Source organism: Aplidium turbinatum, chromosome 4, assembly GCF_918807975.1.
Source record: "Aplidium turbinatum chromosome 4, kaAplTurb1.1, whole genome shotgun sequence".
In the NCBI taxonomy this organism is placed as follows: Eukaryota; Metazoa; Chordata; class Ascidiacea; order Aplousobranchia; family Polyclinidae; genus Aplidium; species Aplidium turbinatum.
Window position 1 is genome coordinate 42941850 of NC_137475.1, and position 13243 is coordinate 42955092.

Here is a 13243-nt window from a genome sequence, read left to right on the forward strand (position 1 = left end):
TTGCAGTTTCTTCGTTTGCAAAGTCAGGCGCTTAACCAACTGAGCTATCGGGGTAAAAGTTAGTTGTAGGCTATAACTTCATAAAAAAAAAATTTCACATGGATTTAGAAATGTTTAGGCCTACTCAGAAATTTTGGTAGCCTAATCTCTGTAGGCTATGTTTCTTGTGTTGTATTTAGTTAGTTTTATGATCCGCCACGATGGCTCGGTTGGTTAAGCACCATCTGGCTATTTGTAGGCTATTCATCGCATAGGCTATTCTTCTAATCATAGCTCCATAATTCCGTTTTAGACAATAAATATTTGGTCTATTAAAACTTAAAAGCCCAGGGTTTAGTGGCGAGAACATGGTACTCCGTACGGCACAAATTAAATGACGCAAAAAAACTCCAAATGTAAGCACGCGACCACAAATACGTAACAGTAACCTGTGGCTAAATTAACAGTGAAAACGACAAGCACGTCGCCAAATTCCCGACACGAAATCAGCGAAAATCTACTGCAGTTGTGATGATGATACAAGAGGAACGATAAAGACAATGCATACCGTTACAGTGATGAGGCATAAAAAGTTTTTGTAAAACAATTAGTAGGCTAAATATTATCAGATACGATAATTCAATTAAATAGAATAACTCACAAAATTTGGCTTTGGAGATGTGAAATCCATTTACAAAAGAAATAGCCTAGGCTAAAAGTAGGATTAAAACGCAAAAATATCTAACTCTCGGTCATATAGACATTACAAACACATTGCATAGGCCGAATAGCAAAAACATTATGAATAATAATCTTTATGATTGGTGTGTGGTTTATACACAAAGTTTAAAAAAAGCAATCAAAAGCATAAACAATGTGGTAAGGTCTGTGTGTTGCACTGACAAATGCTTAAGTACTCACACAAGTTTATGGTAGCCTAATTTGTTCAAAGGCGTCAATGGAATATTGGCTGTTGCAGTGGGCACTCAGCTTTTTTCTGAACGCTAGAGCGAACGCTATGTAGTACAAAACACAAAGGCTAAAATTTCGCAGCAAAAGTCCATTACGAAAACTACACGAGCATTGCACAAAACCCAACTGCAGAAACATATTCTGCTGACATGAACTCGCCATCTACACAATTTCAAATAAAATTGAATGCAATACCATTAATTGCGTGAACCTACAAAGTTATTTGAGCTTTCCATGTGCAGTAAGAATATCGATGACACGCGGTGTTCGCACGAAACGTCGATCCAAAGTTGGAATGAAATCGGGTCGCGCTGCCGAGGCACTGGTGCCAAAAACATCCACCAGTTTTCGAAATACCTTGTTTAGTCTGCAATAACATGAAAGTATATGACAAATAGTTTGCGTCCCAGCAATGTAATATTATGTATCACTAAACGCTGCAGAGAGTTTAGACTTTAGAATGTTAGATAGCATAGCCTACGATTAAGCAGATAAGGTGTGAGAAAAGGCACATTTTTGGTTTAGTTACAGAGAATTGATAATTATGAACAAATGCTAACACAAATTTAAATGTTGTAGATAAGGTCACATGAAAATGCGATGTATATTTTCATTACTTTGTATAGCCTACTCCCAAGATACATCACATGAAAGTCGAACAGCAATGCAACATTAGGCTAAGTCTACACAATGGCGCTTCAAAGTTATATTTTCCTGGAAAGTAGGTTACATAGTACATTGCTTTACATATTACTGACGCCGGTTAAACGAAGCCCTTGTGAAGAAAAACATTTACTTCAAAACGGGTGAAGCATATTATATCCAGTACTTCTAGAATTAAAGTCCTGAAAGTTAATCTCCTTTAATGCATTGAAATGTAATGCAAATGTATAGTCGATCTGAACTTAGAGTAAAGAGCATTGATTTACTGGCTGTGAATTCTACTCTAGTAGGTTAACAATTATTACATATACTACAATAATAACCATTAGCCCGTTGTTTACAAGTCAATAATTCCACAAGACAATTATATCAACACTTTTCTCACCTTCCATCGCACAAGTCATTTGACAACTTCATGAACTTTGGTGCTGTATTATGAGGCTCAAAATATACCTGAAATATAGTTATTTTGTGCTAAAATCTTCTTCGTATACTGAAATATTTATGTTGGAACAAATTTGTACTCACTTGCATGCCCAAATGCTTAAATAATAAACGGGCACTACTGTATTATATATATATACGTTATACCAGTACTTGTTCACCCATGCTGACATGAGCAACGATGCAATAATAACAAAAAACAATCGGCTATTCAAAATTGAAATAACGTAATGACATTTCACGTTATTTTCTACCATTGTGACAACCACAAAAAAAATACAAACATTGTAGCAAGAAACGCCACACCCACCGAGTGCAAGATAATAGCCAATGAAATCGCGTAAAGATACCGATATCCTTGCTTCCAACCAGCTATAACACCGTCATGAACTGCCTTGTGAGCTAATACCTAGAATGAACAATATTATAAAGAAATAACAACCCATTCTTAAATTAAATATTGCGCATTATGTACATCTTGCATGCAAATTAAGATAAATGCTTCTAAACAGACGCAAAATCTGTCATTTTTAGATTAAACATTTAAACAGACGTTGAATCAAGATAAAAATGACGGATTTTTCTGTCTGGGTGAATTAAGATACATAGTTACCAGTGCTACAAGCAACAAAACATAAATACAGAGACTGTTCACCAGTCATATGACAAATAAAATGACTTGCGTTCTTCTGGTGACTATACTAGGTTACCATCTGATGTTAAGAATGATACCCGGCTTTCACAAAATATGACATGCTTATTATTATTAATCGGTACAAATTTAAGAATTTCATACTTGACTTGCTTTGTTAATATGAGCTACCATGTGGTATTGTGGTAGTTTCATGACAATTTAATCAAGAAACAACATTCTCGAGAGGGCGAATTACATCATCACTTAGACTTGGCCCTTCATCAAACTCTATGTGGAAACGCGAACGATGTGGTTCTGATGTTCCAATAATGGAGTTTGAGATGCCTCTTGGCCAGGAGCCTTACCTCAAGCAACTTGAAGAGGAAGTAGAGAGATATAGTTGAACTTTTATAAAACCAAGATGAGATCCCTGCCACAGCTCCGGCAACTGCTCCATGGATTGCTGGGGAATCCTTGTTCCTCATCCACCTCAGTAAACAGTTACAAGCCTGGGAACGTATGATATATCCAGTGATGTCAAAGCTTGCGCGTTTTAATAAGCATTTACATTTTTGGTTAGCTCAAAAGGTCATTGGTACAACTTGCTTCGCCGTCGTTTGAGCCTTTAGAGCAGAGAGTCTATCCTTTTAGTCTATCTATCCTTTAGCACTCTTAGAGAGTCTATCCTTTAGCACTCTAGAATTTGCAATGAGTCAATCGCATAAATAGAGATGCTATTGAACAGCTGCCAGGTTTTGGTCTCAAGGTCGAAGACACTCAGAATTTCTTTACAGGTTTCATGTGATTACTTTGTAGCGGATCAGGAAAAAATTTTTGGGGGACAGCAAAGCTTCAATGAAGTAAAATTTGCAAGAGAACATGGATAATATAAGGGTTGATGTCCAAATAACATAATAGTAGGCTCGTGGGGGGCTTGCCCCAAGATAGCATTTGGAAAATTTAATCTTGTTCTGTTTTTGAGGCATAATAATCTTTTTTGATCGAGACTTACACTTTGTATTTGACCAAATTCATCAAAACTGGGCTTGCGTAGAATATTGAGTTACAAATGCTAGTTGAAAATTGAAGTTAGGTTTTCAACATTTTTTCTTTCACGAACATAGAAAAATTTTACTGATGGCCCAACCTTCCCCTAGTGTACAAGGCACATTTTATCTCACAACTCATACACTGATATAAATCAACTTAATTGTTTACTAATTGAATGAGTTATTTGGGTACTTTGGTATGTTGCATTGCTTTCTTAGTTCTTCAGGAGTACGTAAGTAATTTCTACCCCTTAAATCCACTGCTGAAATCCTGTGTATCCAATGCCGTCAACAAGGTAAATAAATAAAAGGTAGGCTAAGACGTGACATGTAGTATACGCCATGCAGCCACCGTTCGACTGCGTTACTTCTACCTATAATTTTACTGTCGTACTCGAAAAAGTGCTGAATATCCTCCAAAAAAAAATGTCAAAGAAATTTTTTGAAGAAAAGATGCAGGTTTCTTTCTTCCACGAAGTATTTGCATCAACTGAAGAATCAAATCCGCTCCACACCCCAATAGGGCATTTCTAGTGAAACCCTGGAATAAAACAGGTGATAAAAATCTGAACATATTTTTTGTAATTGTTTTACGCATTACTAACTTATTTTTTAAGTTGACCAGAATGATCACGTCATAATGTACAAGATCTATCATCATTTTGACCATTTTACATTTGTTTACAGTTTGCTATGTGGTGTTCTTAAATTACTTCTTTCATAATGACTAAGAGGGGGCAATGCAAAAACATAAAAATAGGTAAAAACATGCATCCAAGGGCCAAAAACTTCTACGTTATAATACAAACCCTTCACCTCTAACACATAATGCGCACACGAATGATTGTGAAGGCAGGTGCGATGGCTGGGATGACAGAGTTGCAATCTAAACATATAAATTATACGCTTTACTTAAACATCGTAGCCTATGTATTATTGTTTTTTGTCTCTTTTGTGTTTTTTGTTGTTGATAAAATAAACAATTGATTAATATTGATCACAAAGTTTTTCTTTAAAGCAATTCCAGCTTATCATGATTGAATAAATTTAAAAGTATATTACTTAAATTCTCCTACACTGAACACATATGAATATACCCGAACAACAGCCAACGAAAAACGGTAAAACGATTCAAAGAGTGCCTATGGTTGTTTCAGCAGTACCAATAACATTTGGAAAAATCTTGCTTGTGTGAATTGAGTGATCAAGGCTGTAAACCACAGCTAAAGGTTATCCATAAAAAATAAAACCTAAGCCAACAAGCAATCTGTTTGCATAACACGATTTAGCAAATGATTGTCAATGTGTAGTTGTGTTTAGTCAAGAAACATCTAATAAAATTTGCAAGAATGAGACATTTTGCTGGGTGAGACATTTTGAAACCAGAACAATTGCCTCAAAGACTGCTTGCTCAGGCGGCAATTCACCAAAGAAATACAAGATGATAAACACTGTTTGGAAAATTTACCGTACCAGCTTATGAACACGTCAGCCGCGTTAAATCCTGCCTTCTAATTGGTCAAAACAGCCCATCTGCGGTAGCAACCTGCAGATTACAAATATGCTGCCTGTTTGCAACCAATAGAAAACTACCGTGTAGAATATTGATTAATTTTCAAAAACGTTTCGGTTGCTTACCGAAAATTGTAATATTTTTTGCAGCCTACCCAACTAATTCCTAGAATTTCTCCAAATAAACAGAAGCAACATCAAAACAGAATTTTTGACAAAGTCCGCATCAAAACGATCGTCTCCAAAATGGGTTGTCTCCGAATTGTCATAGACCCAGTTGGCTACGTATACCATAGCGCTCTGTGTAATGACAAATTGTAACTGATCCATTCAGTGTTTTTTAAGCTTACCTGTTTAACAAATACTGAAAAATTTTTGGAAGGAACCGGAAATATTTTTTAGTGACATCGTCAACCACCTGTTCTCTTCGTTCACAATTTCCAAGAAAAATTTGAAGGAAACTTTGCATGGATTTGGAAAGTTTTTCAGATTTTCTGTCAATAAAAAGATTTTAAAGTACCACAACCAGCCAATAAATAAACTTTTATTTTCGTAAACTAAATGAAGCAATATTTACTATCAACAGATTAGTTTTAAATTTTAGTTTGCAATCTTTCTTAGAGTACTTCTTTTATTACATTAGCCTTGATGCCAATAAACAAAGTCACCAGTGCAAATTATTTACTTTCAGTATTTCCAATATTGCCACATCTGTTTCTACAGTTCCACCGCTACCATGCCCTCACTTAACACATGTTAACTTAAAACACATAAATTATCATTTTTATAGCTCATCAAAAACACTATAAAACCTAATAAAAGGATGATGAAACAAATTAAATAAATCGGCAGTTTATGCCTCTTACCTGTACAAAGCCATGAGACCTGAAGTTGCAATGCAGAACACAGCTACCTGCACAAACAAGTTTATAAGAATGTAGGTGCAGAGTTAACAATAAATGCAGAGCATGACTACATCTTATAGAAGCATATTTACCTCTCCATTCGGCAGTGGTTGTACCCACTTTCTGAATACAGCCATTCTAAATAAAGTTTCAGCTGCCTAAAAAAATGAAATATTGTGCTAAAAAAATTTTTTCAAAATAAGCAAATTAAAAGCAAATCATTGGCCTAACATAAATCAATTAGCATCAATATCAAACCATCGCTGCTTTCATAAACCAATATTCTCTTGCATTGACTTGCCGAATTAGATCATGCACAATATTTACCCAACACTCGTTTAGGCCATTCAGATCAAGCATTATGGAAAATCAAACAAGATTTGCAATCAAATCAAAAATAAACTCTCACCCATATTGCAGTTGCTAGAGCAATTAAATCCTTTCTGAAAAAGTTACAAAATGTCATATGTCAAATCACATTTGAATAAAAATAAGCACAAAACCACAAGAAATACCTTGAATTAGTTTCCAGATCAAGCAAAAAGTACCCAGTTAGAAAACCATTTGTTAATCCATGAAAACGATAAACTCCTCCTAAGGCATGGCTAAAAAATCAAAACGCATAAATTTAAACAATTTTAAGTATTATAAATGTGCAAAGCAAAAATCCACTCTGTTTAGACGTCATTCTCAAACATGAAATTACAGTATAACTTTGGGAGAAAAGCAATAATATTTTTCAAAACCAAAGACAGAGAAATAACAGATAGCAAATTGAATAATGATATGTCATCCCATCATAGGCCAACAATTTGTTGTCTGCTTTCGAACTGTGGAGTTCTTAAATTACTGAAAGAAATTATTTTCAACATTTTAAGTTGGAAAAATAGCATAAGTGCCTGACTTCCTAAACAAAAATAATGAAGCAATGGGCTGGTACAACTCTCATGCTGTGTGCTCAACCAACGCATTTCAAGGCCAGTTTTCGATTGAGCAGCAATTAGTAAATAAAATAATTTGCAGTTCTCAATGCTGCCAAAAGAAGCGGGAACTTCACTCTGTCCGTCTCAGTGACCTGACCTATGTAAATAGCTACCAAGATTAACCTTTCAAAAAGGACTTTTGTCTGACGATAAGGATTCCCTCAATCAAGTTACCATAATGTTACAATATAGAAAAGTTTTGAAATACATTACAGACCAAGTAACACAAGTTTCTGCCATAACCATTGCACCATGAGAAGACAAAAAGAGACTTGATCTCAGGATATTCATGCAAAGTTTTCTTATTTGTTTGTATGTTTTCCATTCTTTCCAAGGCTTTTGCAACAAAGATGTAGCCTAAAACGTCAATAAATGAATATAAATAGTTGAATAAATGTTAGAAAAAATCAAAAAATTATGCATGAAATTTCACTTCAATCACAGCACATTGAATCAATCAATGATTTATTTATCCAAAACAGGCACGGAAACACAACTTTAAAAAAATATTGGCTTTATGTTAACATGATCTACAATTGCAACCAGCAGACTCATAAGTTAAATTTAGCCTTGTTATAGACTAATCAAATGCCATTTCAAAATAAAACTAAGAAGTATAATTTTTCTTTAACAAGGTTTCACAAGTATTTTCAAGCACTTTAATACATAAGCAATGCAAAATCAAAAGTGGCTACATTTATGACATAACGTAAGCCAGTTTCATTCAATTTTCGTATATGACTCACACTAATAGTGCCGGTACATAAAAGCGTAAATAAGCGTTGTAAATGCAAAAAACTTTGCAGAAAATTGGCTAAATTACGCTTCAATAATCATAACAATTTTCTAGAAACAAACACATTGGCTACCGGTACCTACCAGATAAAACAAAATGTACATTTTTGCAGATTTGGCAAATGTAATTTTGAACAACCCAAAAATAGCTTTGATGCAACTTGGTTCATAAGTATGAGAAGCTTCATAGCACGTACATGAAGCAATGTGAAAAAGGCTCACAGTTGTTTCATCAGAAACAAGTTTACTACATACAGTCATTTCCTAAAAATTAATCAGTAAAGGACTACTACCCAATGTTATGAAACCACGTGTCTGCAATTTGCAAACCAATTTCATAAACAAGTTTGGCATAACATGCTTATTGCATAATGCATATATATAATATATATAAACAAAAAGAGTCACCTAAGTAATGCATGTATGCTGAAGACACCATGCAGTGCAAAAAATATTGATATTCTCTCTTTTAATATGGAGATAACAGAAATAAAAGCATGCAGTACCGATACATATCATGTAGAATTAAACAAATGAACAAAACTAAAATTTAATTTTTACTGGCTATAAGACAGTAATTAGAAAGAAATATTATACTAAAAGTAAAATTAGATAAGAAGCTTTCCAGCAACAGTGAGCTTTGAACCCAGGTCGTTGAAGGTGTGTCAACCACCAACTACGCTACTCGCTGTGATCTTAAAATAGTCTGCCATGACAGCCCAGTGGATAAGCACTTTGCTTCAATAACAGCTCTCTAAATTGCATAGCTCTAGCATACTCCAAGAATTGAACCAACAACATGCGTTTCCCAGCTGCAAAAAAGAAAGCCTGGAGCCAGGGTTCTCGACTTGAATTTGTGTCAAAGTGTTCAAGGGTATTGATGGCTTAGCTACTAAGATAATCACAGAAAATTTTGTTTTTTTCAAGTAGAAATCTGTTTAAAAAGGTCCTGAAACATGGCAATGAGGTTATTCTTCATCTTCAAGAAGCTCGAGGTCCATCATCAACACCCAGAAGGTCCGGATTCGGACCGCAGTCCGCTAGTTGAGTAGCCCTGCCTTAGAGAAAACATATTTATTTCAGTTTATTCTACCTAAACTGAAACTATTATGTTTCGCCTACTTGAATGCTACAAACAAGCGCAAAAAAAGATAGGTACTGTCCAGAACAAAATGTGCTTATCGTATGACAGTCTTCCGCAGTTGCAGACTAACCCTGCTCCTGCTGCGAAAAACTCAGTATATAATTTTTTTCGATTCCCCATCCGTAGTTCAAGTCCCGGGATTTAACATTGGCAGAAAAGAAGTATATACAGTATAAAGGAGCACAATTGGCGAGCAGAGATAAGCTTATTCACTAGCATGTAGGCCACATTTCCTCAAGCATAGGATTCAAAAGCCTGCTTAATAGGCCTATTGGTAACCTTATGAGGTTTCTGTTTTAGCATCGAAAACATGTTTAGGTATTTTGATTTTTTGTCCATATTCTACTAATGCAGTTATTTGCAAAAATGTCCAATTACGTAACTATGGTACTGAAAGAACACTGACTATAATTTCATTGTAATATTACATCAATTATATATACATATATATTAAAAGTACCGTAGTCTAGTACAAAGGTGCAAGTTTGATGCAAGAAAAATTCCAGTTGATTGTTTATTTATGGCAATTGAAACACAGGCAGGATAGTTCATATAGCTCAATCCGCCCCGATAGCTCAATTGGTTAGCGCGTCACTTCTGGAACGAAGAAGCTTCAAGATCAAGCGGCGCTGGTTCGACTCTCGGGGTGTGCGCTTGAGCAACGCACGTTAAGAACTGCTCTCCATTCAGCGGCATCTAATGGATGGAATAGTTCCCCGGCAACAAGACTTCAACAATCGGAAACTTTACTAGCTGTCAATCTCGGTGACCGGGCCTGCGTCAGTGATTCAAAGCCTCTACAAGTATGCAAAACTGCCAGGATTAAGCTCTGCAAGAAGCTTTCCCAGTCCGAGGATAAAGATTCAATCAATCAATCAGGTCTATGAGTGTAGATCAAAGTTAAATTGGCCTTGTTTACCTAAGTTTAATGTTTTATTGCCTGTGTTTTCGTACACTGTCTAGTTGATAACTGTGGAGTTATTAGACCAGGGGTCGAGAACCCATAACTCACGAGCCATATATGGCTTTTTGTGGCGGCATCTGGCTCACAGAAAGTATTATCTTAACTTTCATTAAAACTTAAAGCTGAAAATATGCTCAGAATACAGCAAATTAAATGCATTTTTTCAAAAATTTCTGGGTGAGGTCTGCCATACCCCCACTGTTTTTCTCATCTTCAAAAAACACATCACCCCACTTTTACAACTCATCACCTGCCACTAAATGTTAGTTGTATTAAATGTTAAGCATTATAATATACAGTAATTCTTATGGAAATCCATTTCCAAAATGTAGCTGTATTTTAGACCAGTACATCACATCCGAGACTGATCGTTGAGAGTACGTTGCGTTTTTGAAAGTAGGCCTACCGTATATTTGCAAAGACAAAATTTGGGCAAATTTGTTCGCCCTCCTAAAATGTTTTACTCTCCTACGGCCATGGTACCATGCTATTATTGAAACAGACAAAATATCAGCTTTCACTCTCTCTCAAGATAATCCATCAGATCAAAATCGATCTCTGAAAATAAATATGTTTGTGTATTTTATAATAATTCTATGTATGCTATTAACTAGTTTTGATGGCTGCCATGTCATCTGATTACATTTTAACATTAACATTGGTAACACAAGCATTCAACAAAAAGATCAAATAAAATACCTTGGCGTTTACATAGATAACAAATTAACATGGAAATATCACATAGATAAAATTTGCGGAAAAGTAGCAAAAGGTTCATGGGCGTTGCTTAAACTCAGAAATTATGTCAACACAGACACTTTAAAAGATGTGTATCACGCTTTGATTTACTGTCATTTGCAATATTGTATTTCAAGCTGGGGAAAGGCCTGTGACAGTGCACTGGATCCATTAATAAAATTACAAAAAAAGGTTATAAGAATAATTACGAAACAAAATTACTATGCTCACACTAATTTTTTATTTTTCAAAATGAACATCTTGAAACTAAAAGACATACATAACATTGAAATAAAAAAACATATGTACAAAGTTCATATGAATGAGTATCCATCTACGTATTGTGATTTATTTACAAATGCTTCATCTATTCATCAGCATAACACAAGATATCAAACAGGCAACAATTATTTTATAAACAGATCAAACACAGAATTTGGCAAGAAGTCCATGCAGGTATTGGGACCAATGCTCTGGTCAGAGGTTCCAAGCAGGCTAAAAAACTTATCATTTCATTGTTTCAAAAAAGAGATCAAAACGTTAATTTTACAAAGCTACAGTGCATCGTAAGTGATATGTTATGGAAACCAACTTGTCAGTTGCTTCGGAAACTTTATAATTCTCTGCTTGCTTCATGGAATTTTGTGTTTTGGCCTACGTTATCATCAATATGTTTTTTTTTTGTGCGTATGCTGTTGTTGAAGCGCGGGAACGTTTCAATTATTATTTTTCTCTTGTAAGCTTATTTTAAATGGCAAAATCGTAATTTCCGTAGGGTGGCAATTGACTAGTAGACCGTATGGTCGTCTCGTTGTCTCCCTGTCGGTATGGGAACTTGTGTAACTTTTGTACTGTGTATATTGCATATTTCAAACATGTACCTATGTTCCTGTTACTGACAAATAAAACATTGATTGATTGATTGATTGATTGATTGATTGTTTTTATCGTTCTCAATACTTTCAGTTCTTGTAACGCTACCGTACCATTGTCTGTAAACTTGTAACAGTAGATAGCCTATTTATTGAGATTTTGTGCATTTGCAGTTTGTGTATTATTTTGTTATTTTTTGATGTTATTTCGTTGTTGTTGTTCGTTATTTGTGCATTTGCAGTTTGTGTATTATTTTGTTGTTTTGTTTTGGATATGGACAGCTTTGTCTGATGCAAATAAATTATTATTATTGCTTTATGCAGGCTCGCCGGTGGCTGCTTTAACGGATTCAGAATTCCAGTAAGGTTTCATTTTGAACATCTTTTCCGTTTAAAAGACAACTTTGAATCGAAAATTTTGGACTTTTTATGCCACGCATGAATTTCGGAAGTTCGCAGTTCGATTCATTCGAAAAAAATTGGGGCGGCAACACGATCTCCTTTCTTTGTTGCCGTGACGTTTCCAAAAAACAATAACACCAGCTGATTTGCTGGTAAAAGGCGATTGCTGCAAAGAAGGAGCAGCAGGTCATGGACTGAAATGAATTGGCAAGAAGGTTTCGTGCCGAATTCTCGACGCACAAGCGACAAGAACCAATTGTGTTAAGTGTGTAAAACGTTGTTTTACATCAAAACAGCTGAAAAACCTTTTGATAGCCTACAGCTGTAGCAAGAGTGAAAAAAGTACTGTAGCTTAATCACCAAAAAACATTGAATGAAAACAAACTGGTTAAACCAGGGCTACTCAACTAATGTTAGCAAAGGTCCATTTTGACAAGTTGAATGTTTTTGCGGTCCGGTGAATATTTCATATGCAACCACAAAAATTAAACAACCAGTAGTCTACGAGCACCGAAACACTTTTCAGGTAGTAGGCTATGTAACGTGACTTGGATTTTTGTCTGACACAAACAAAGAAATAAAAAAAGGAAAAATGTATTGGGTTTCTTTGTAGTGTAGCTGTGTGGATCGCACATCAGAGCAGACGGCAAAGCGTTGGGGGATCTGGGGGCGAAGCCCCCAGCTCCTTGGATATAAATCACAAAAAATTGCTTTTCCCTAATGGAAATCTGTTTAAAGAGGCCCTAAATGTGGCAATGAGGTTATTCTTCCAGAAGACTAAGGTCCACCTTCAACACCCAGAAAGTCCGGATTCGGACTGCGGTTCGCCAGTTGAGTAGCCCTGGGTTAAACCATTGATTTTTTTTTAAAAGAAGGCTGAGTTGACAGCCTACCATTCTAGGAAGGGGTTGATTGTGTTTTAAGTAGGCTAGTCAAATTTGTCAAAACAGTCAGAAACCATCACGGACGTAGCCCAATCAGACTGTTGGTTGATTGATTTATTGAATCTTTATCCTCGGCATAGTACAGCAGCATAGGTCCAATTGTAACTCTTTCATTTTAAATTGTGATAACATTTTTACTGGAAGCCGTATTAACCTGAAGTTTCGTGACATCTCTACATTTTTTAAATAGATTGCGTAGGCCAAATTTCACAAAAAAAATCAGTTTATGTTCCCAAGATAATG

The 13243-nt window shown here is 35.5% G+C and overlaps 1 protein-coding gene across 2 annotated transcripts; it reads right to left on the reverse strand.

Annotated features, from left to right (window-relative positions):
- Positions 1 to 292: 292 nt before the first annotated feature.
- LOC145768692 (transmembrane protein 135-like) lies at positions 293 to 8242 on the reverse strand. 2 transcript variants are annotated; one of them, XM_082580260.1, is made up of 13 exons: positions 8021 to 8242; positions 7359 to 7498; positions 6674 to 6763; positions 6568 to 6601; positions 6251 to 6316; positions 6120 to 6166; positions 5604 to 5747; positions 4558 to 4627; positions 4136 to 4282; positions 3058 to 3201; positions 2369 to 2467; positions 2000 to 2067; positions 293 to 1318 (listed from the first exon to the last, which is right to left on the reverse strand). In XM_082580260.1, the coding sequence occupies exons 1-13, from the start codon at positions 8195 to 8197 to the stop codon at positions 1171 to 1173; spliced, it is 1374 nt and encodes a 457-aa protein (XP_082436386.1). In that variant the 5' UTR covers positions 8198 to 8242; the 3' UTR covers positions 293 to 1170. The 2 variants fall into 2 exon arrangements, with proteins under 2 accessions (XP_082436386.1, XP_082436387.1); XM_082580261.1 differs by lacking the exon at positions 6251 to 6316.
- Positions 8243 to 13243: the final 5001 nt, after the last annotated feature.

Excerpts from the sequence above, each read along its gene's own strand:
- LOC145768692 (XM_082580260.1), bottom strand. The coding sequence starts at position 8,197 with ATGACTGTATGTAGTAAACTTGTTTCTGATGAAACAACTGTGAGCCTT. Across the intron at positions 7,499-8,020 it reads TGTACATTTTGTTTTATCTG|GCTACATCTTTGTTGCAAAA; the intron begins GTAGGTACCGGT and ends TTGACGTTTTAG. Across the intron at positions 6,602-6,673 it reads GATCTGGAAACTAATTCAAG|AAAGGATTTAATTGCTCTAG; the intron begins GTATTTCTTGTG and ends TAACTTTTTCAG.